Consider the following 23,482-nt stretch of genomic DNA (forward strand, 5'->3'; position numbering starts at 1 on the left):
TTTTCCTTCTTCGTGAGTATCGATAAATCACAGTTTTATCATATGGGGGAAAGGATAGCTTCAGGAAAAACTGGCTAACTTTTCTTTATAAAGTCAAAGTCATTTCCTTCGTAAAAGTTATTTCATCAACTGTTTTTACTGTTCTTATCAGTTAAAAGTTAAATGTTAAAGCTACACACTTTACCTCTTTTTTTCTTTTTTCATGTTATCGTAGTTACTGGAAAGTTTTATCTAATGACGTAGAAAAAGAGTGAAGTGAATGCTTTTAATTGATGGGAGGATGGGACACAAAGCATCCAGAAATAAATTTTCATCTATCTAAAATAAGTTTTAAGAGATAAGTTTTAAAGTTAAGTGTGGTTTAGATGAACATTTATATGTAGTTTGATGTGTTTAATTTATTTTTGTTTTATATTTTAATATCATTATAATATTTAATTTTATTGTTACTATTTTTTACGTCCGTCCAACCCACCTGTAATCAAGACCACTTGATAATTAATTTTTGTTAAACCATTATTTTTAACTTTCATCTTTTAAAATTTTATTTCAGATAATATTATTAACTTTATCTCTTCACACATAATATTTTTGTTATTTAATGACTCAAGTTGAATAATTTTCATTATGTTAATTTATAATTTTATAATTATCTAATAAACTTAAAAAGTAATTTTTCCATTTTGGGTGTTCAAAGTCTATGCCTACCTCTTGGGTTCACTCCTTTGAGTTGAATTTGGTGTTCATTCCTTATTCAGCTAAACTCTATCTTGAGCAAATAAATTGAATTCTAAGTAACTTGCTAGCTTAATAAAAAGTATTTTTTAATTCATTTTTATTTTAAATTAATATTGAAAATTTTCATTTCAACTCCAACAATGTAATTAAATTTAAAATTAATTTTGAGACTCAAGTTTATTTTATATTTGATAAATAATTTTATCGATTGAGATCAAATTAATCCAGCTCAAGTCAGATTCAACCTCAAATTTCAAGTTGAGTTAGTGTTTGGAATTTTGTTCGACTTTGAGATCAACTCTTCTCTTATTTTAAAAGTTTAAAATTTAATCATTTTACTTTTATTTTAATTTAAAATTTCAGTTCAATCATTATTATTATTATTGGTAGCTTCTATTAAAATTTATTCTAACACATCACATAAGGATAACTTAACCAATATGACAAATTGAAAAATTATGACACAAAATATTTACAATTTCAATAATTGAATTATAATTTTTAAATTAAAATAGTTTACTGATTTAACTTTATAATTATAGAGATTAAATCTCAAATTTTATAAAATGATTATTTTAATTTATAGATAATTATTAAAGTAGTTCCACTCACGATCCAATTTTAAAGAAATAAGCCAAGCAATTTTGTTCTAGATTGAAAGTTGAGACGCCATTATTTTTTTTTTTATCTTGAAGCTTAACCTTAACAAATGCATAAGTTTCCTCTGTATCATTCATCTCTAATTTTTTTCCCTATATCTTTCTTTTTTAAGTCTTTTTAAGTCGCAATGAAAAATAGTAGCGAGTAAAATTTGATTTTACTTGAAAAAATCGAATTTTAAGTTAATTAAGTTGAGTTCTTCAAGTTATTCGAGTCAATTCGAATAAGTAATTTGAGTTTCGAGTTCGAATCAAGTTGAATTTTACAAGTTGAATAACATATTTGTGTGAATATCCTCTTAGTCCCTATCAATTTTGAAAAATCAACAAATTGATCTCTCTCAACAAAAATTACGAAAAAAAATTTAAAATATTTATAAAAATCTAAAATTTATATTTTATAATTTAAAAATTTTAAATTTTAAAATAAAGATATATAAAGAAAATTAAAATTTTTAAATTTTATTTTTAAATAATAATTTTGAGATCTAAATAATAATTTAATTATTTTATAATAAAATTTTAATTTAACATGTTTAATTTTTTAATTTAATTCTAACATTTAATTTGAAAAACTCACATCACAATACCCACCATCTTTTCCTCTTTGCACAAATTTGCTGGCGGATGGTTGCGATCGCCACCGCATTTGCCGCCACATGAACGACCGTCACTTCCAAATTAAGAAACCAGTAGCTATTCTTCGGCTTTCAAGTAAGAAATGAGAAACCCGGGATTATTACAATATATTGCCCTCAAAATTTCTCGGAACTGCTCAACTGCTAATGGTAAAATCACCTGGTTTTTCAGGTTCCTGGCGTTTGCAAATGCCTTCACTTGCGGTTTCACTTTGCTTTTCTTGTTATTCGTGTTCTTCTTTGGCCGCCATGGCTTGAATCCTACTAATCACTTGTTGTTCCTTCACGATATGGTATAATGTTGGTTTTAAACAAATCCATGAGATTGAAATACGATTTTTGTTAACCTCAAATGTTTGTTTGATATTGATATTCGGATTACTGCAGTTTCTGATGTCGCTGATGCTATCCGGTATGGCGGCGGGGACTGCATTTGGGTATTTAGGCCGCGGTGGTAACATCCATGCTGGTTGGTCGCAAACCTGCGGCCCTTGGAACAAGTAATGTCTGTAGGTGACCACGTCTATGTGTCCAATACTGCTAACAATGTTGTGTCCGGAAAATAAAAAAGGTTGGACAAGTAAGCAAAAGAGATTGAATTGGAAATATGATTTATATCATCAAATTTTAAGAATGTGTAATAAATAAGCTTGAGCTTGGAGTCAGACCCACAAATTCTTCATCTCAAAATTACATTACCTTATAGCATCCTTAATTCAATTAATATGTTATTATTATAATAATTAAGACGATCTGGGTTTGAGTATGTTTAAGTGTATTTTTTTTATATATGTGTATAGAGGCTCCTATATTAGGTATTAGATTGAATTTTACCACTACTACTAAAAAAATAAATAAATTAATCATTATATATTAGATCAATGAGTAAACTGGTCCTTTATGTTAAAAATTTCATTTATTTTTACTATTAAAAACTAACATGGCTGACAGAATAACCAAACAATAACATGTAATGTGCCATTTGCCATGTATACCTCATGCCAACATATACGAGGCAGTTTTTAACAATAAAAATAAATAAAGCTTTTAACAAAAAAGACTAATTTATTATTTGATCTAACGCATAGGAATTAATTTACTTATTTTTTTTAACAAAAGAGACAAAATGCAATCTAAATATCCTACAACACCTTCATATTACTTTTGCCTAAATAGAAATATGCAGCAAATCATATATCATAACTTACTTACCTTACAAATTAAACAAATAAAAAAAAAAGTGGGTTGACAATTTATTCTAATTGAGGGGTGTTTAATAAAAATAAAATTTCAAGTGTTGGAAATTAAGGATATTAAATTTAAGTTATAAAATGTTTAAAATATAATAGACGGTTTGGTAAATATAAACTTTTAATTATTTTTTATTTTTTTAAAACATTTCACATTATTTTAAACAAAATAACATTTTAAACCTAAACAAATAAAATAAATTAAGTGATTGGTTAAATTTTTTTATCTACTTATCATTTTATGCATTTGTTTCATAGAAAAGATTTTATCATATGATTTTTATATATTATAGATTATTAAACATATTTAAAGATTTAAATTGCTGAAAATATTAATTTTAGTTATTTCAATTAAGGCTTAAATCATACAACTACTCTAGTTACGTTTGTTTTATTAAAACAACTTTCAAAAATGATTTCTAAGAATTGGATTAATTTTTTGAAAAAGTTGATTTTTTTGTATTTTGATGGTTCTACTTAAAATATTTTCCGTTGTTTGAAAAATTTTCCTAAAATCGGTTTATAAAAGTTGTAATTAGTGAAACGAATGCATTATAAATATTTGTTACAAAATATTATAGTAACATTTCCTTTTGACAATCGAAATTTATTTTATAATAAAATGATATTTTATAATAATTAATACCATATATAAACTTTTTGGCCAAATATATCATATTTAAACTTAATATTAAACAATGGTTAATTAAAACTTAATTTAAATTTTATATATATTACATATATGAGAGTAAATAATGACAAATTAGAGTTGGAAGGATAAAAGAGTTAAGCATAATTTAAACAGATACCCATATTTATATATTAAAAATTAATAAAAATATTATCAATAATACGTTAAGAATATTAATTAAAATTTAAAATTATTATATTTCAAATTTATTATTAAATAAAATTGTAATATTAAATAATTTATTAAAATAATAAATCATATTAACTATAACAATAATTTATTATATTATAAAATATAAGTAATTACTTATGAATGTTCAATAATATTAAACATCATAGTATTCGATATTAATATATTAATATTTTAAAGTATTTTAATAATTAAAATAAAAAATTATTAATGTAATAATATTATGCTTGATTTAAGTTAATTTTATATAAAAATAAAATTATTCATAAATGAGTTTTTTCATTGATTAAACTGATTTTCATGAAACAAACACATGAAATACAAATCATATTTTTTACAAGTCATTTTCTCTTAAATAAGTCATTCTTAATTAAACTTAACATTTAATAAATTTAGAGTTTAAGTTGTATTTTTTTATAAGGAAAAAATGAACATTTATGGTAAAGCATTAGACTTAGCCATCCATATCTAATTTACAAAGAGTAAGAGAGTTGTCCTTTAACAAAATAAAAAGCGTGGGTTTTTTTTTTTCTTTCTTTTCATTCTTTTACTACATAAAAAGCAAAGTTGTTGGAATTAGACATGACTGATGGCTAGTTTAGCGATACTTTTAAAAAGTGTTGTGAAAAAATATTTTTGAAAAGTTTGGTTTAAAATTTAAGTGTTTAGTATTATTGTCAAAAGTGCTTTTGAGAAATAAAATGTCTATTTTAGACATGATATTATAAAGTAACAAATATGCATTTAAATACTGTTCAAATTAATTAATATTATGATATTTTAAGAAGAATATAAAAATAATTTATTACAACTTATTGTTAATATTTTACTATATAGTATTAATTTTAAATATTTTAAGTAATTAATATTAATTATTTATTAAATTTAATTAGATATGGTATTCTAACATTTTGAGAGAAGACAAAAGTAAAGTTAAAAATATTTTCAACTTTTTCATCTGTCAAAAATCACTTATTTTAAGTTGAAAATTTTCTCAAATGATGTATGTTTGGTAATGATTTTGAAGGAAAATGATCTTTATTGTAAAAGCTCATCTGAAAAGCTAAGCGAGCGGGCCCTAATTAAATTAAAAATTAATGGATATATTAATTTGGACAAAAGGATTAAGTTAATTTTGAATAAATTATTTAAAATTGATAAAAATAGAAAATAAAAAAAGATTACATCCAGATATTTAATTAATTTAATAAAAAAATAATGATTTAATCAATTTAATCATGGAGGCGAATAGTTGACTTTACATTTGTATGTCAACCAATTCTTTCATATGAGACCCCAAATAGCATAAAAGTTGAAAGCAAGTGAGGGATTTAGACAAGTGTGGGGGAAGAAAACTTTTGAACTGGAGAAGCCTGGAATATGAATTATTAAAAAAGAAAATCTGTTAAATAAAATTATGCCAAAGTAGTATTTGACTTTGAAAACCATTGGGAATTAAATTGTGAAAATGATGTGACGTTGAAGTCAAATTGGAACAATTTACCCCAAATATTTATTGATTGAGACAATGGATATAGATGGTATTTGAGGGATTAAAACTAAATTACATTATTGGTTGCATCAAGCTCTTTTTATTTGTTAATAAATTTTTAATTCAACTGATAAGTTAATGGTTTGATTAATTTGATCACTGATTCAATTATAAAAATACTGATTACTAAAGAACTAAAACTCAGATTACATTAAATCAAATATCTAAGGACTGAACCTGAAATTAAAAAAAGGCATATTTGATTTTTGACTTGTTATTGCTCGCCTAGTGAACTCTGGATAAATTGGGAAATAATGAATAATAGGAAAGAAACAGGTCAGAGTTAGAAGTTAATCTTCTTTTGTTAAGTAATTATTTAATTAATATAAAATTTATATTAAATTCAATTATAAAATTATACAAATATTAATAGAAAATTGTTTTTATGTTTTCTTTAATTTCTTAATTACAAATGTGATATTTCAAATATAATTGGACGGATGAATCTTGAGACAAAATAAACTATTTTATTCAAAGACAGACACTCTTGTCCTAGTCAAATTTAATACTAGTAAAAACTTTAACAGCAACATGATTAGCACACGACCGGAGTTCATTACAATATTTAAATTTAGCTTATGGATAACTCAAGCTGGTCGAGTTCAAAAATAATTTGAATTTATCAAATTCAAATAACTTGCATTAAACATCGTTTTCACCCTTTGGAAGTCTTTGAAGGTCGATCAAATGAACTGATTCACTGCAAGTTGGCTCACCAACATTCAAAATGTCCCAATCCAATTCTTTTATTTTAATTATATATATGTTTGACCTTAAAATCAAGGGTGATTTTCAATCATGGTAGACAGTGGTGAAAACAACAAATATAAGCCAAAACCAACGTTCATCACACAAGTTCACTGGGAATATATTCTGACAATGTCCACGTTGATTAAACGTTGGCTATGTGTCGAGAAATACAAATATTTAGGACCATGAATTTGCTAATTTACAGTCTACAGAGGCCTTGGAATCCTCCAGTTTTCAGTGGCTATAAATAGAGGCTTTCTCAATGCTTTCATTAACAGCAAAACCAGGAAGCGAGGTCTTGTATGGAGATTAAAGAGCCTTGTAAGGTAGCCAAGGATGACTTGCCTAAAACCCCCAAACAGGGTTTTGTTTGAAGTATCCATTTTAATGGGGCTTTTTAGGCAGTCTCCTTTGGCTATCCTCACTGGCTCTTATCTTTCATGCATGACCTACATCTCTTCCATGCCATTTCCTTAGAATGTTCCACAATGTGTTACAATTATGAACCATAAAACAAAAGATATGAGCAAGTTTACCTTATTCAGCATAGGAAATATAGAGTTTCAGGTTCGAACTCTGCTTTCTCTTTTAAGCACTTCTGTTTATGTGCATTCATGCCATATATATACATATATGTAGAATTTTAGGCAAGATGTATTAAGCATGTTATCAACACAAGATACAGAAATGCTCCAACTATGGGAATGTATGCATGAGGTTTCCAACTAAAGATTTATACACGGAACAAAACGAAGGCAAAGAAACAGAAATTCAGACATTGATATTGATCCTAAAAACACAATTAGCATGTTAAGAGGAAGTTCTATATGATTAGGTTAATGTGCATATGCACAAGGATGACAGTATGTAAAGATAGAGTGCAAGTATCTTACGATAAATTCAAAACAAACAGTTTCAAGAGGGAACAACTTATTAAATACAGAATCCTCAACAAGCAGAGCAAAGAAACACATGTTAAGTGATTGCTACATCACGAGTGTAGGATACAGGTATGCATCCAACATGTGTATATGCTCGTTTCTTTTAAAGTTTTCCCATATATTTGAAAGATAGTAAAACAGTTCGGGTAAAATAGTGTAAATGCAAAGATACATTCCATTTCATAATCAAGAAGAACTAAGAAAACCATAAGAATATGATTAGAAATCGCCTTATTTTGTGAAAGCACTTTCCTTTAACCAAAAGAACAAAAAAAGCTAATAATCTCTCAATGTTTTCCATTAAAAGTTTTCAATAATTGTTTTAGTTCACCATGAGCGAATTGCACAGCAAAAAAAAAAAATTTGCACCAGACTCAAAATTCTCCTACCTTCACTACATCAAAAAAGAAGATAAAATTCTGGTTTCAAAAATCTTATAACAATGATGAAAAAAAGAAAATGTTAGGAAAAGCCTTTACCGAGCTTTTGGATTGCACAAAAGAGTTTTCTTCTTGAGCCAACTGCAGTTATTCCCATATCCTTCAAATCTTCCAGTGTCAACAATGGCAGAATCTCATCATCTACCTCATGGATCTCGAAAATAGGGGCGTATCGTCCTAGACCCAAAGTATCCAACCAGGTTCTAACGCTATCTTCCTCACACCGCCTTAAGTTAGTATCTGATGGCCCAGAAAACTCAGTTCTATCAGAAACCCTAGTTCGAAATGGCCTTCTTCGATTATTTTCATGATAAAGAACTTGCCTTTCTTTGCCATCGATACCCAAATTGTCCAAAGAATGAATATGACTCTGTTCTTTCAAGGGGCTTTCGGAGTTCTCCATGTCGAAATCATCGTTGTCTTCACCGCCACTGTATTTCTCCTCCGCATCCACATTACTGTTGGAAACCCAATTGGAGCGGACCCGTTTCGCGGCGGAGCCTCGTTTCTTAGAATCTTTGACTCTCCAGCTAGAAACGGCCACGCCATCTAAATTGTTGGTATCGTTGTTCACTTCTCTTACGTCATCGAGGGTTTGGCTCTTGGCGTTGAAGTCAGTGTTGAGATTGGTTAAAGCGCGAGTCTTGGATAATTTAGAACTCGCGGCGGCTACTGAGGGATTTACGGAATGGTGGCGGGATTGATGTTTCCATTGCTTGGCGACGGATGCGGCGGCGGAAGACGACTGTCTTCGGACATAAGAATCATAAGCTTGGTCGCCGCCGATGTCGCCTAAACGAACGCTGGGTCGTCTCTGGCGTTTCGATCCAATAGTCTCAGATGAAACCAACGGGTCGGTCCCTCCGCCGGCGTTTACCTGGCCGTCTGACGGCGGCACCTCCGCCATGTTTGTTTTACTTTAGGTTTTCTTTTTGGTCTCTTTTTGGGTTTGTTTTTATTTGTGAAGAAAATGAGGAAGCAAAAACGGCGATTAAAGAAAGGGCATTGAACGGTTCGAATTGCCGCTTTTCAGTTCAAATCAATCGGATCAGTCGATTCATATCCCTTTTTTTTTTTCTTCTAATTTTTTTGTTCGTTGTAATTTTTTTAAATCTAAAATCTTTAATATGTTCAAATTTTTATTTTTTTATACTGACGAAGTGTCGCTTTGAGTTCTTGGGTAAATTTCAAGTTAAACCATTGTATGATTGAAATTGAGCTCTGGTCATCAATTTTTTTAAAAAAAATACTATATGATCACTAACATTATCGAATTATTACATTATGGTCATTGACCCGTTAGCTATCATTAACATTGTAATCGCAAGCTGATATGACCATTAACAATATCTATTCCTTTTTTTTCACTTATCCATTTCCACTTTCTCTATTGTCGACAACTTCTTATGGGTCTAGAAATTCATTTTCCAAATCGAAAGAATTCGCCACGCTTGATCTTACTAATGTAAGCATGCTACATGCTTATGAACTAAACAATAATAATGACATTATTTCTTATCTAAGTTGATAAAGCTAAATAAGAACTGTGTTGATATTATAGTGTTATTGATTGATTTCATCATACATGAATTTACACGTGACCTAAAAAATAATCCACACATGAAGAAACTTCGTATTGCAATAGATGAAGAACTATATCATTGGGAACCCAATGTGTCACTCCAAAAAAGTCTCCCTTGAATGGTTTTAAACTTTATACAAATATAGGTGATCACAAGGAGGCCAACAACACCAACAATGTATCAACTTCTTAAGGTATCATATTTACATCTTTAAATAAACTAATCAACTATAATTGTTCAATGAAAGAGAACTTATTCCTTTCCCATTGAAATGATATGTATAGTTAGTGGTGGAAACAACAACAATAGTAAATGAGGTCTCTTCAGAATAGATTTTGGAGGGTTTTTTTTACATGAGATTATTATCTTTGTGGTTATATGTCTTTATCCCTTTTAAATTTATTTGATGATAAACTTTGTGAATGTAAATTCATCATTCTTTTGTTTAGTCACAAGTCATAAATCGCAACATATTTTTAGGCACCATTCACAATGTACGACATCAATGATTCTCCAAACAACCCTGGTAGGTAAGCATATCACTAGTGTTCCATCAATTTATCCTCCTTCGAAAGTGTTCAAGGATTTAACACATTAACTTTTAAATCTTTGATGGTGAATATAAAGGGAAACTTGTTAAACAAATTCATGAAAGGTAAGACAACACAGAGAGAAAATCAATACCACCAATGTTAAAAAAGCAAACCACAAGAGGAAACAAGTTTTTAGGTCCATATGCAAAAAGAACATGTTCTCGAAAAACGTAAAATTAAATTAAATCTCAGAAGTGATGTGTCTTTTCAAGTCCTTGAGTAGATCAATGGTAATGCTTACAAAATTGATTTGCCTGGTAAGTATGGTTGTATTGCTTCTTTTAATGCCTTTGATTTATCTCTCATTGACATTGCATATATTCGAGGATGAATCTTGTTGAGTAGAGGAGAAATGATGCAAGTACTGAGGCCCATTTAAGGGCCAGCATAATAATGGGCTTGGTCTCCCTGAAGGTCTAATTACTCATGTAAGATTGAAGCGGATTTGAGCGATGACGAACTTGATCATACAAAAGTTCGCGACAAACAAACTTAGCAAGCTTCAAGGTGACAATATCGAGTTTAAAGAAAATCACGGGTTCAATTCTTGAAAATCTTGGTCCAAAATCGAGAATTGCGGGTGAAAACATGCTTGGATGACTTCATTGAGTGTAAACGATCCATTCAATATGCACGAATGCTGAGAAATTAATTTGATTCAATTTACAGAAGCTGTCAATTTTCAACTCAATAAAAATTGATTGACGATGCATTTTTGAATTCGATTTAAATATTTCTCGATGAAAATTTCTTCAGACAGATTAAAGTAATTAATTGTAAGTTTCAACTTTTTTCTTTTATCATCAAATAAATATAATCACTAATATTTTTAATTAAATTAAGCTTCTTACCTGTAAATCGGATAAATCTAATTAATAATGAAAACATTCTAATCATTTCAGTTTTTTTTTTTTTAAATTGTAAGACAATAGCTATAGTATTATTTGATGGCAAATAAAGATTCTGCATCTCTGTAACGGATCCGAAATGGACTCTTGTATAGAAAGCCCATTAATTATAAATGGACTTTTTAAGAAAGCCCATTAATTATAAACGGGCTTATCCTGACCCTCTTTCTCATTATGGCTATTACTAGTAAAGAGGACAGTCCAAAATTAAATCTATTCCATCTCGGCTCACCTTTTAAATTTATAATAAAATTTAGTCATAAACATATTTTATATTTCTCATTATAGGGATTATCCATTTTCACGGTGGAGGACCACGTCCAATGTTGGCCACCAAAAAATGACGATGAAATTTACAGTAAAAGAAGTGAATACTAACAAAGTATAAAAAGAATAGTGTAGTCTCTTTCATGGAGGTATGGGCACACCGGCAATGCACAGACTGAAAAGAGAAAAAAAAAAAAACAAAAACCCTAGGAACCAACTTCTATGCTCTCATTGTTCAACCTTAAATCCCTTTCGCAATTAATCTCATACAAATGTACCGACCCTTTTTACCTAACTTATTCAATTTTCGTGCCCACAAAACGTATTTATCTTTTTGGAACTATATATAAATGTATTGTTACGCATAATTTACGTATGAAATGCATGGAGACTTTATTTTCGTGGTAATGGGACCACTTAAAAAAGGGTCCTTGATGGAAAAACCGTCGTCAAATGTTTGACTTAAAGGTCATGGTGCTAACCGAGGTTCATGTGCTTGCATGTGTAGTCTCGAAGGAGGGATGGGCATCCCATCGGCATATTATAGGTTTTGGATGCTCAGCGTTACGTCCCCTTCGCAATTAATCCATTTTTAGCAGTCAATTTGGTTTCCCATGCCTTTGTCTGCTCACAATTTACATTGAATTTTGCATGCAAAAACAGTATATTGTCTTTTGCACGTTGGTTCAAATGAATCTCTCATTTTCGTTCGTTTTCCATTTCGGTTTCATTGCTCAACTTGCCCCCCATCTTCTTTTCATGTCCCTGTTTCTGTCCAAATAAGATAATCGAAACACGATGTAACTACTAAATACCGAAATTTTTACACTAAAAAACCACAAGAATCCAAACCCTTCAAGAAGCATGGTGCTACGGGTGAAGAACCAATTGTAGTAGCCTAGTCAATGAGAGTCTTATTACAAGTTTTCGTTTCAAAAGGTTGAATTAAGTGTCTAAGACTGTTCATGTTGAACCCTAAAGCACACCCCGAGCCAACTGCAATAACGCAGTTGCTTTCGGTCCTAACGGACTAATATAAATAAATCATGTTAAAATTGTACTATAGGAAGGGACCATTGTGTTGTTTGTACCGGGAACTTGAGAAACGTCCTTCTTTTACAAATATTTTCGTCTGGTCTGAATCAGACATCCCATGAGACTCCAAGGCAGACATTAATTTACTGAGGTTATGGTCCCAGTTTTTTCTCCTTGTATTTCAAATAGATAGCAAACGAGACCAATTCGCAAAGCCTTTAATTTCCACTCCACCATTTGCAATCTTTTGGTTTGTGGATCATTGTAATAATTTTTATCTTTTGAGAAAAAATATTTCTTAATAGAAAAAACGGACAATATCTTAATCTAAAACTTCATACCTCAACATTGGCTTACTCTAGTTCTGAAGATATATGTATCTTAGTTAGTAGGAAGGAAATTGTAGGGTGTGTGATTGGACAATTCCCAAGTTGGACTGTGTGATAAAGGCAAAACAAAACATGATCAAAGTGTCCATTTAAGTCAAATATACAGGGACCAATCCAAGGGGGCAAGCACCTGCAAATAGACAAGTTTTTATTTGGTCTTGGGGTCGTCTAATTCGACAAAAAAAGGTTCGCACTTCATTAGTCCTTTTTTGGTAGCGGCTTTAATTTAACATTTCCAACTAGTTCGAAAAATGAATTAATATAATCAAGAGTTCTTATAGACCATTCTTTAAGATTATCATATATTATATTTAATAAAAATAATAATTTAGTTGATCTTATTAGTCTTTTGGCAATTGAGACAACCAAAATTTAATATCTTTTTAATATAAGGTATTTATCTGATTTTTGTATTAAAAAGAATATCAAGTAATTTATGGGTGAGTTTAGATGAGCAATGCGTTTATTTGCGATTAGTATAAAAATAATAGTGATGGTAAAATTAGATACTGTAACAACGCTATAAACCGCACCACACTTTACCGTTCATCAAATCCACCTATATCCTATAATAGAGAAAAACATGAAACAAGTGGATATAAAAACGATATATTTATTTGTAGAGCCCATGCTTAAATCATCATCTTCTTCTTCAATCCATTATTTATTTATTTTTGATAAGCAAAAGAGACAAGGCAGTTCGATGGGGAAGCGACCAAGCCATGCGGGTTTGCTCCTCTACTTGGACCGACTCTTAACAAGTGAAGTCCCCCTAGTGGACCCCTAGTCTGGTCCATTCGGCCGCAACCAGAGGCTGCACCATCCCAAGTTCCTAGCCGATCACCACTTTTTAAAACTGGTCCCTGTCCCTTCACCTCCCCCAAAGGTGGGCCAATACTGCCCATTGCCATTTAATAATTCTCCTTGTTATCTTCTACCTACAACGACGGCCAAGATTTTTGGTCCAATAAACCTCCTCCGTTACGCACATAATTTTCTCGTTTTCTGACAAAACCGCCGGTGAGACACGCTGCCCAAGTGTTTTCCAGCATCGATTGTTATGCTTCCGGGAAGAAACTGGTGATTTTTAATTCCATATTTGCTTTGCTAAAAGATTGTCATAATAGGTATTAGGTAGTTAGTACCAATATATTTCAAGACCGTTGAAAATAATTTCTTAATTTGTGCTGAAATTTGACGATAAATTATTTGAGGGAGACAACGCTACGACTCAATTCCTAAATAATATTGACCTGTTGAAAAGTTTATTGTTCAGATAAACCACACTTTGAAAATTTCACTGAAAGTAACTGCTCTCCCTCGAGCCTCAACAAAAAGGTGCAAACTCTACTAAAATTGTGATGCTCTCATCCTTGAGGTAGGTGATCGTGCGTGCACCATGCAAGCCCAATTTAGTGAGGTGCTTCTGCTCTATGAACTCCGCCTCTAATACTAGGGCTCTTGATAAAATTAGAAGGCAAAATTCCAACGGCAAAGTGAGGAGTTGACAGGGGCTTTGGACTCCTTAAAATGAATTTCTTTTCATTTAGGTTGTTTATAATTTATAAAATTTTAAATTAATATTAGTAAAATTACACTTTATTCTTAAACGATAAAAATTAATTTAATCATTTACAAATTTTAAAGATATAAATTATTAAAATGATAAAATTATATTTTTACCATCATAAAATATACAAATTAATTCTAGTCCTCCCAAATTTTTTTTCTAATTTTACGGCTACAAAATCTTAATTCAATTCAATAACAATATCAACCCATTAAAGATATGTAAACTCTAAATAAGCAATATTTCAAAGATTTCTCTTAGTAGCGATAATATCTTCTAACCACCTATATCATTATGAACTTTTGTTATTTCATTAATATCTAATATATTTCCTTCAGCTATGTTATTTTGACTTTTAATTTCTTTTTAATATTTTTATTTTCAATATTCATGTATTTTAAATTAACATGTAGATTAAATGCATATTCAAAATATAAATATCAAGATATAATTTTAAAATATTCACTAAATACATATTAAAAGAACAAACTAAACATAGTTAAACCAAATACGTATCTAAATCCAAAAATAGAAGACTAAAGTATCCTTTAATGGCTAATTCTTTTGTGATTAAATTTTTTACAAATTCATACTAAAAAACAACTCTCATTATTCTTCGGAAGAAAAAAAAAAGGAAACTCCCCTTATTCATATACTTAGATGGTTAGACTGATAATCATACGAGAGTTTTTGATGGGTCCTTTAATGGCAGTCATGTCTCCTTCATGATTTTGATGGGTCATGCATATAAATATACCATGTCATCACCATCATCATAATCAAATTATAAAAAAGGAAAAAAGAGAATGAACGAAGCAAGGAAATTTCTCCAGGTTTTGACATGTGTCTCCTACACTTGCACATAAAATTTGCCTTAGTTATTATATACATGACCTTTGCTTCATGTTCAGTCAATCACACATTTAAATCAACTTACCAAAATGTTAGTTGACAAAAAAAAAATTAAAGTAGCACTTTTTTTTTTTTTCCTTTCCTTTAGTTGGGTTTTTTGTTCCTTCTGCTTTTATATTATTATTTATACCTAACCCCCCAAAAACAAACCACTTCATTTAGTGAAACTAGCTTTGACAATTGTCGAACTTTGCAGCTGAGGTTGGTGCTTTTGGAAAGCATGCTTTGCCATGCAAATTTCCCTTTTGTTGTACGTTTGGAATGGATAGAAACTGAACTTAATTGAAAGGACTGGTCGAAGAAACTCAGATGGGTGTTGTCTTAATTGATTTTGTATTTATAAGGCTAATGCATTATTATAAATGTACTTTGAAACAAAAATAAAAATAATCACCAACAATATAACATATTTATTTAATATTTTTAGTGAATCAATATTGTCGTATTCTTTTTATATATATAGTGTTCAGTAGTTATTTTTTTTATAATGTTGTTTTCAATATTCAAGTTTACGTCTTCTCCTTGAGAATGCAATGTGTTTTAACATTACACCCAACGATTTATTGGTAATATTATCTTAATTTATGATATTAATAACCTCACAATACAAAAGATAAATAATATAAAAAATTAGGTGAAAATTTCTTTACAACTCTTGTAATAAGTTAGCAAACTAGTACATTAAGTAGTTGGGTTTATTTATTGAGTTATATATATGGTTAAAAGATATACAGTTAAGCTAAAATTTGATGGTGTAATAATATTTTATAATTATTTTTATTTTTCAGTAATTATTTTTATCTAAAGTTCCATGTCAATATTGGACGTGAAAGAAACATAATTTTCTATGGAATAACACTTACTTTGATGTAAAATCATTTATTGCCCAGACAAAACAAAATATGTCATTTTATAATTTTCTTAATTTCTTTTTTAATCACAAGTTTCGTGTCAGTACCCTTCAATTTGGTCTCCATTCGATGAAAAATTTATCAAAAGTTATTTTTTACAGAGTAATATATATTATTTTGAAAGTAATAGATGGAAATGAACCCAAAATATTATTATTTTTTATATAATAACATTTGAAACTGATGCACCCATTTAAATTGTCACACAGGCACGGCTTGCGGATCAATCTCATAGTTTTGAGAATAGACTATTTAAGTATTATAATATTTTTATTATTTCAACCAATACCGTATTTAATTATTATATCTATTTTTTAAAATTTATTACATAATATGATGAATGTAACATAATTTAATATATTTCAATCTGTTTCATATATATAATAATAATTTAACAAAGATTTTCTTCTGTAATAAACTTGCGGGATCCAAATTCTTGCAAGTTCCGGAGACATCGGGAAGTAAATTCCAACTTTCGAAATTGTCATTTTTTATAAAATAAAATTTTAGTGAATCAGACACTAATATAGTAAGTTTTAATTTTACGATATATGTTATAGACATGATGTTAATTAAATAAAAACTCGTAATAACACATCATAAATGGAGAAACATGAGGGTCCATGAAGAAGAAGATTGATCAGTTGGTGAGCTTACATTATATAAAGAGCATTTACTCCATTTTGTATGCTAATAAAACACCTCATTATCCAGATGGCATTCACTAATTTCCTCTCCTGGAGACACTTAACCACTCTCATTTAAATATCATATCACTGTTTTTCCATCTATGAATTGATTGGTAAAGCAATCATTCTATGAACTGAATCATCGTTATCATCTCACTTGAAAGAAAATTTCAATGTCACAGCTTTGTTAGAAAAGCAACTTCAAACGGTTTGAACACATAAAATTTTATTTTCCGACATTTTCCGGAGTTCTGTTTCCTTGGTTTTTGGAGATTGAGACTTTGGAATGGTGAAGAAAGAGGGGGAGGTTGTTATTTGTTAGTCGTTGCAGCATCTATGGAAGTTAATTTGTGTGGGTCAGTGTAAAAAAACAAGTGAAACACTTTGAACCACATGGATTGTCTGCTTCTATACCAGAGTTAAAACAAAAGAGAGATTGGTTTAATTACAGTGGGTCATGCCCAAGGATGCTGATAATTAAGGATTTAATTGGACGATTTGGGAGTTTTAATCAAATCAGTTTGTACCATAATCAAATCATAATGCAAAACATGCATATTTAATTAATACAAAGAATATAAGAAATGCCAAATGGAATATATTTTTAGAAAAAAGAATCCAAGCTTTTTGATTGTTTAATGGGGTATATTTAACTGGTACGAATATTAAATCAAGATCACCATTTTTTTCCAATTCCTTTGACCAGTATAGTTGGGCTGCCTACCTTTTTCTTGCTTCTTAATATTCATTGTTTCCTCAACTTTATAAAAATAAAAAATAAAAATAAAAATTCCTATGATCATCTCCATAACAATATTCTCTTCTTCCATTATGGACTTAAACCAAATATTCCAAAACAAACAAATTGCAAAATCTTACTCAAAGCGCTTGACAAAAGGCATCGAAACCCTAATCATAATTTTATCAATATATTTCTATATTTACGTCCATTGATACAATGATGTGATTAGGAGGTTGAAGAGCCACAAGTGAAGGAACACTGTCATCCTTTCATTGGTGGGCTGTCATTCAGTTTCATATTATATATTCATTATTATTATATGATTACGTTGAGAATAGAGACCACCATTCTGATGTTGCCATCAAGGAAAAAGGAATTCTGGTGCTTTGGACAGCAAATACATGTTATGTTGAAGATATTGTTGATCCATAACCAGACAGGCTATGGCAATCTTTGGACATTAGAAGTGAAAATTGTCCATCTTTTTACAAATATTAATCCAAATACTATATATATATATATTTCTTCTTCTTTCAGACCAATTATTAATTTGCACTGTTTAGAATCTTCAACTTGTAAGGGGAAAATACCAAGTCGGCTAAATTATATATTAAAAAGAAAACACTTCAACTTGGATTATATAGACACAATCCAATGACTCAAGTTATTAATTATCAATTCAAATAATTATATTTTCAAAATATTAACAAATAACACAACGAACCCTAGACGAACCAAAATAAAAAATCAAATAATTATTTTTGTATCATGACAGAATTCGTCTATAGGAAGATCATCTAATAAATGAAGCTAAAGCCCCCATAAATGCAAGAACCAAGAAGATTCCACCTCGAATTGAAGCCAAATATTGCACAACTGGTCACATCAACCACAGAGCATCAGAACCTACCTAGCCATACCTATTTATTGTAAACTTAACAGCTATTCTTATATATTTTTCTTACTATTAATTCTATTTACATATATATTTATTTAATCATTTAATTTAAATAAAATTTTAAATTTTAATATTATTTTATTTACTTTTTTCTTCAGCAAATAAACATGACAACAATAAATATAACAGAAATAACAGAAAAACAGTAAAAGCAACGGAAAAGAGATTTTATAAAGTTGATTTTTACATTACAACATACTTTTTACTTTTACTACATGAAAGAAAATAAATTTAGCGGTTCTTCGTTTTAGTTCTAGGGCCGAAACACTAAACAGGCGTAGGGTCTAGGAATTTGTGCATGAAAGTGACATGGGGGGGAGTCAAAATAGACAGGAACAATGGATCTACAAAAAGATATGGTCTTATTTTTGGTCGGCTTTATATCTGTCCTTTTGCGTTCTTCTTCCTCCATTCAATGTTGCTTTGCAAGCTGCCCTTTTATTCATCTTTCAGATGCTGCTCTTAATTCCTCCATGGAAAAGTTATGCAGAAAAAAGCCAGATGAACTTGGTTTTGAATCTTTGTTTTTCCGGTATTTTTTGCTGGTTTAACAAAGGAAAAATGTAGGTAAATTTACAATGGAAATTGTTTTAATGTTTTTATTGCATGAAAAAAAAAAGAAAAAAAAAGACAGTACATCAGGGGTTTACTACCAGATGTTTGTAGGGCAGCTCTCTCTCACTCTCCCTCTGCATTAATATTAATGGAAAGAACATAAGTTGTCGTTGAGCTGAGATGAGTTGAAAATTTTTTGTCTTTGGTCCTCCACATCCCACAATAAACTTCCATTATCCTGAAAAAGATGTCTTGTCAAATAGTTAGAATATATATACATATACATATTTATATATATATATCTGATAAATGTGGTTGTTTTTATGTGAATATACCTGAGAGTGAGAAAAGAGATTGGGCCTTAGCCCCTGTTGAAGAAAAAGTGCAGTTGAAACATCCAGAAGAGGATAATTGTGAGATGGGGCAATGGTGGTCTGAATGGGGTTACATTGTTGTGGACATGGCATTGGAAGTGGGGATGTTTCAGTACTGCTCACCCTCTAATAAAAAAAAAACAATAATAATGTCAAGAGAGACAAAGATTTCATCAGCTTCAGTAATGAAATAATGGCTTATAGTTAACACATATAAATGGTGCGCAAACTAGGCATAGCTTTAAACAACACATGCTTTCTTACTTCTGGTCTGATCATCAATGTTTCCAGGTCCACTCCAAAGTCATAGAACATGGGACTCAAAGAAGCAAGCTTCATTGACAGAAACTACCAATAAAAAGAAAGACAAAGAAAAAAGAGATTATGTATTGGTTGTTTGATCTTACTATTAGAAATAATGTTAAAAAAACAGTTTGTTAATTGTTACCTCAACTTGGTTTTGTAGGGACTGAACATAATTGATAATTTCATCCAACATAAGGGCCTTTCCAGTCACCTATTTTCGTACAAAAATTAACCTCGTGATCAGAACAGCCTGTCAGAAATGTTTTAAAAAAAAAAAGACAAATGGCAAATTAAACTGGAACTGAACTTGATCACCTTGTCACACCCTGGAACAAGTCGCTGTAATGTCTTCATCCGTTCACTTATTTTCTCTCTTCTTACCTGCAAAATCCATTTCAAGAAAATAACCAATAAGGAACAATTAATCTAATTTTAAAACCAGGGGCTAGGTCCCATGGTTTAACTAATCCTTTAAGGCCATGAGTTTTGACCCAGAAAAGGGGCTGAGGGTCAAGCCCAAGCTGCTGCTTGTTGCTGCAAAAAGTGTGGGATTCTTAGCCCCAGAAAAAGTGAGTTTTGCTAGAGTAACAGTACCCTTTCTGCTAGACTGTGGCTGTCGGTGGCTTGACCCCGCCTGGCTCTAACATGAATGTAACCTGTTGGTGGCTGTTCAGTTGCTTTCTCTTGGGCTTTCTTATCAGCTTTAGAGTTACACCCTTTCTTTTCATTTTTCAAGCCGTCATTGCACTTCTTTTGCTTCTTGGTTTTCCCTTCTTTTGCACCCTAATGAAAAAATTCCATGGATCAATCATAAAAAACAGTTAGGGAACCCATTATTGAAAAACCCGAAACACAATATTTAAAAAAAAAAAAAACATGGTCATGGACAAACCTTAAATTGTGCAGAATTCGAGGTTGTCCCATTCCTTGTCCTTTTCTTCTGAGTGACTTGCTCACCACTTTCAAGCTTATCCACCGCAGTGGAGGAACCATCGTCGGTGCTCTGTTTTTTAGTCACGGTGGAAGGCTCATTTGAACTGTGATCAAGACAGTTACTTTGATGGAGCATAGGACCAACAGGTGAATCCTGGTAAAATTGAGGGAAACAATTGGGATTAATGATGTTGCCTTCTTCCACGAAACCAGAAACTTTGGTAGTGGACGTGTTTGGTAAGAAAATGGAGTCAAGAAGAAAAGGATGAGACTGAAACGAATAGGTCGCCATTAGAGAAGAAAAACAAAAGAATTCAAACTACTATTTTTCTTTTTCAAGAGAGATGAGGTGAGCGTGTTTGGAGGCAGTCAAGAAAATTAAAGTGTGTATGAAAAACAAAGATGCCCATTTCCAAGGTTTATATAAACGTCAGGAGAGAGAGAGGGAAAGAGATTGTATGGTAACTCTTTCCCATGCAAAATTTCTATTTTTCACTCTTATCTTATCTATCTCTCACGTCTCCCACCAATAAAAAAACAAGATATATTATAATTTCTTATTTTAATATTCTAATCCTAGATTTGACCTTTCTTTTCTTTCCCAAATCACAAGTATAACTATAATTGTAAAAAATCAATAATCCTAAAAATTCTACATTTGTACGGTTTCCTCCTTCAGAAAAGTAAAACCTCGATTCTATTAAAGTGGATTATATCTTCAAAGTATACATAACACCTAAACCCTCTTGATGCTCTTCCACCAAGGTGCAAACAAGATTTTGAGAATCAAGTTTGTAAACTGATTTATTGTTTCAATTAAATAAATTATAAAAAATATTAAAAATTTAATCTGTTTTCTAGTTCAATTGTTTAATTCAATTGATTTTAATAGTGGAGGTAAAAATTATTTTCAGGTCAAAACTAAATTATATATTTTTACAATAAATAAAATATAATTTTATTATTTTAATAGTCAACATTTTATAATGTTTAAATAATTAAATTAGATTTTATTATTCTTTTAAGTGGTTAATATATAATTTTATTATTAATAATTTAAAATTTTATAAATTATAAAAAATTTAAATAAAAAGTTTCTATTATAAAAGTGACAAATACCTTATCAACCTTTCTGGCTCCACCACTTATTGATTCATAATAGTAGTTCTTAGGTCAATTTATTTAGCGTGTTGATATTTTGATTTTCAATTTATTGAATCTTAAGTCAATCAATTATTGATAAAAAAATAATATAATTATTCAATATCAAAAGATATAAGATGTAATTATTTTAAAAATGCTTTTATTATAATAAAAAATTGAGTTTCTAAAATAGTAGTGAATTATAACAGATGAAGATGTCAGTGATTCAGTTTCCCAGACATACTATACCTATACTTTTTCTGCCATATAATGATGTTCACGGCAGTGATTTGGCACACCCTTTGTTCAGAGAAATTAAATATTTATACTGTTTGAGTAATCAACCAAAAACAAAGAAGAAATGGGTGGTTTCGATTGGGTTGGGTTTTTTCATTTATTAATAATTTTTATTATTATTTAAATTTGTGTATAAGAAGTTAAGAAAAACAGTAAAGGCATGTTGTTACATAAAAGCGGCTGATTGTGTATACTTTCAGACAAAAAACACAGTCAATGTCAGTCCCAATCTTTTTTTAAAAGAACAGAACAGAATTGGATGGGATGGGATTGACGGTTGAAAGGACGTATTGTAATATCTAAGGATCACCGCCACCCTCACTCTGACCCAAAACTATCCACTAAGCCCAAAATCTAACCCTGATAGGTCAAGCCCGACTTTTCATATTTAGCCCATCGTTTTTTCTCTTAATGGATAACTTGACATTTAATCCTTAAATTTAACACTCTTTCTTTATTTAGTCCCTAATTTTTTTTGTCTATATTAATTCCTAAACTTGGTGGTTTTTTTTTTTTTAATTTTGGTCTTCGCGATATTGTGCCGCTCTTAGATTCTTCTATTTATCAATTAACTTTTCATAGAAAATATTATAATTTGTATATGATGATGTAGTGTGACATAATATCAGAGTAATACATCATCATATGGACTAAAATTGAAAAAACTGTCAAGTTGTAAAACTAATGTGGGAAAAGTTACCAAGTCTAAAGACTGATTTGGATAAAAAAAATTTAGGGACTAAGTTAGAAATAGTTATCAAGTTTAGGGATTATATGGTGATTTATTCGTTTATTTAAAATAAAATAATATGAAATTTTAGACATATTAAGACATGATAATTTATTATATTAATGTTAAATTTAGGGTAAATTACACCATTAGCCAATAAATTATGGGTAAGTTTGGTCACTTAACTAAAAAAGTTCCAATTTAGTCATTGAATGATTAGAAAGTTTTCATTTAAGTCACCGAACTATTTAAAAGTTTATATTCAAGTTAATAGACTATTAATTAAAAAAAGTCCTACTAGCTAGCTCCAAGCAACAATGGGTACAGTGGATTAGTACCAAACAACAAGTAGAAGAACATACATTAAATCCATGTCGATTTGACGATCAATGTGCTAGATTAGAGAAAAAAATTATTCAAATTTTGGTTTACAAATTCATGACTTCCAAAGCTGCTTCATTGAAAAAGAAAACCAAATTGTAAAAGATAAGGGGAGAGAGAGCTATCGACTGGTGTAGGCAGTGTGAATAGAGGCGATCCTGGGGGGGGGGATAGCATGGCCCTGGCCCCCTTAAAATAAAAAATTACCATTTAGGTCTTCTAATTTTTTTAAATTTTAAATTAATAAAATAAAATTGCACTTTGGCCCCCCTAAAATTATAAAAATTCAATTTAATACTTTAAGAATTATAAATATATAGACTATAAAAAATTAAAATTTCATTTGGCCCTTCCCAAA

General features: G+C 30.0%; 2 protein-coding genes and 1 long non-coding RNA gene across 3 annotated transcripts; 1 reads left to right on the plus strand and 2 right to left on the minus strand.

Moving 5' to 3' along the window:
* The first annotated feature begins 2,213 nt into the window (after nucleotides 1–2,213).
* Nucleotides 2,214–2,710, plus strand: LOC128283768 (uncharacterized). Its single transcript, XR_008274179.1, has 2 exons — nucleotides 2,214–2,328; nucleotides 2,423–2,710. It is a non-coding gene; the product is annotated as an uncharacterized LOC128283768 (long non-coding RNA).
* Nucleotides 2,711–7,685: 4,975 nt separating this feature from the next.
* LOC108478381 (uncharacterized) lies at nucleotides 7,686–9,020 on the minus strand. Its single transcript, XM_017780837.2, has one exon. It carries the CDS (start codon nucleotides 8,753–8,755, stop codon nucleotides 7,871–7,873), a length of 885 nt encoding a protein of 294 aa, XP_017636326.1. The 5' UTR covers nucleotides 8,756–9,020; the 3' UTR covers nucleotides 7,686–7,870.
* Nucleotides 9,021–18,551: 9,531 nt separating this feature from the next.
* On the minus strand, nucleotides 18,552–21,089 carry LOC108478299 (transcription factor bHLH137-like). Its single transcript, XM_017780743.2, has 8 exons — nucleotides 20,533–21,089; nucleotides 20,235–20,423; nucleotides 19,956–20,021; nucleotides 19,783–19,851; nucleotides 19,599–19,682; nucleotides 19,296–19,460; nucleotides 19,059–19,198; nucleotides 18,552–18,947 (listed from the first exon to the last, which is right to left on the minus strand). The coding sequence occupies exons 1-7, from the start codon at nucleotides 20,863–20,865 to the stop codon at nucleotides 19,106–19,108; spliced, it is 999 nt and encodes a 332-aa protein (XP_017636232.1). The 5' UTR covers nucleotides 20,866–21,089; the 3' UTR covers nucleotides 18,552–18,947; nucleotides 19,059–19,105.
* Between the last annotated feature and the right edge of the window lie 2,393 nt (nucleotides 21,090–23,482).

The sequence above is a fragment of the Gossypium arboreum genome, chromosome 11 (genome assembly GCF_025698485.1).
Source record: "Gossypium arboreum isolate Shixiya-1 chromosome 11, ASM2569848v2, whole genome shotgun sequence".
NCBI lineage: Eukaryota > Viridiplantae > Streptophyta > Magnoliopsida > Malvales > Malvaceae > Gossypium > Gossypium arboreum.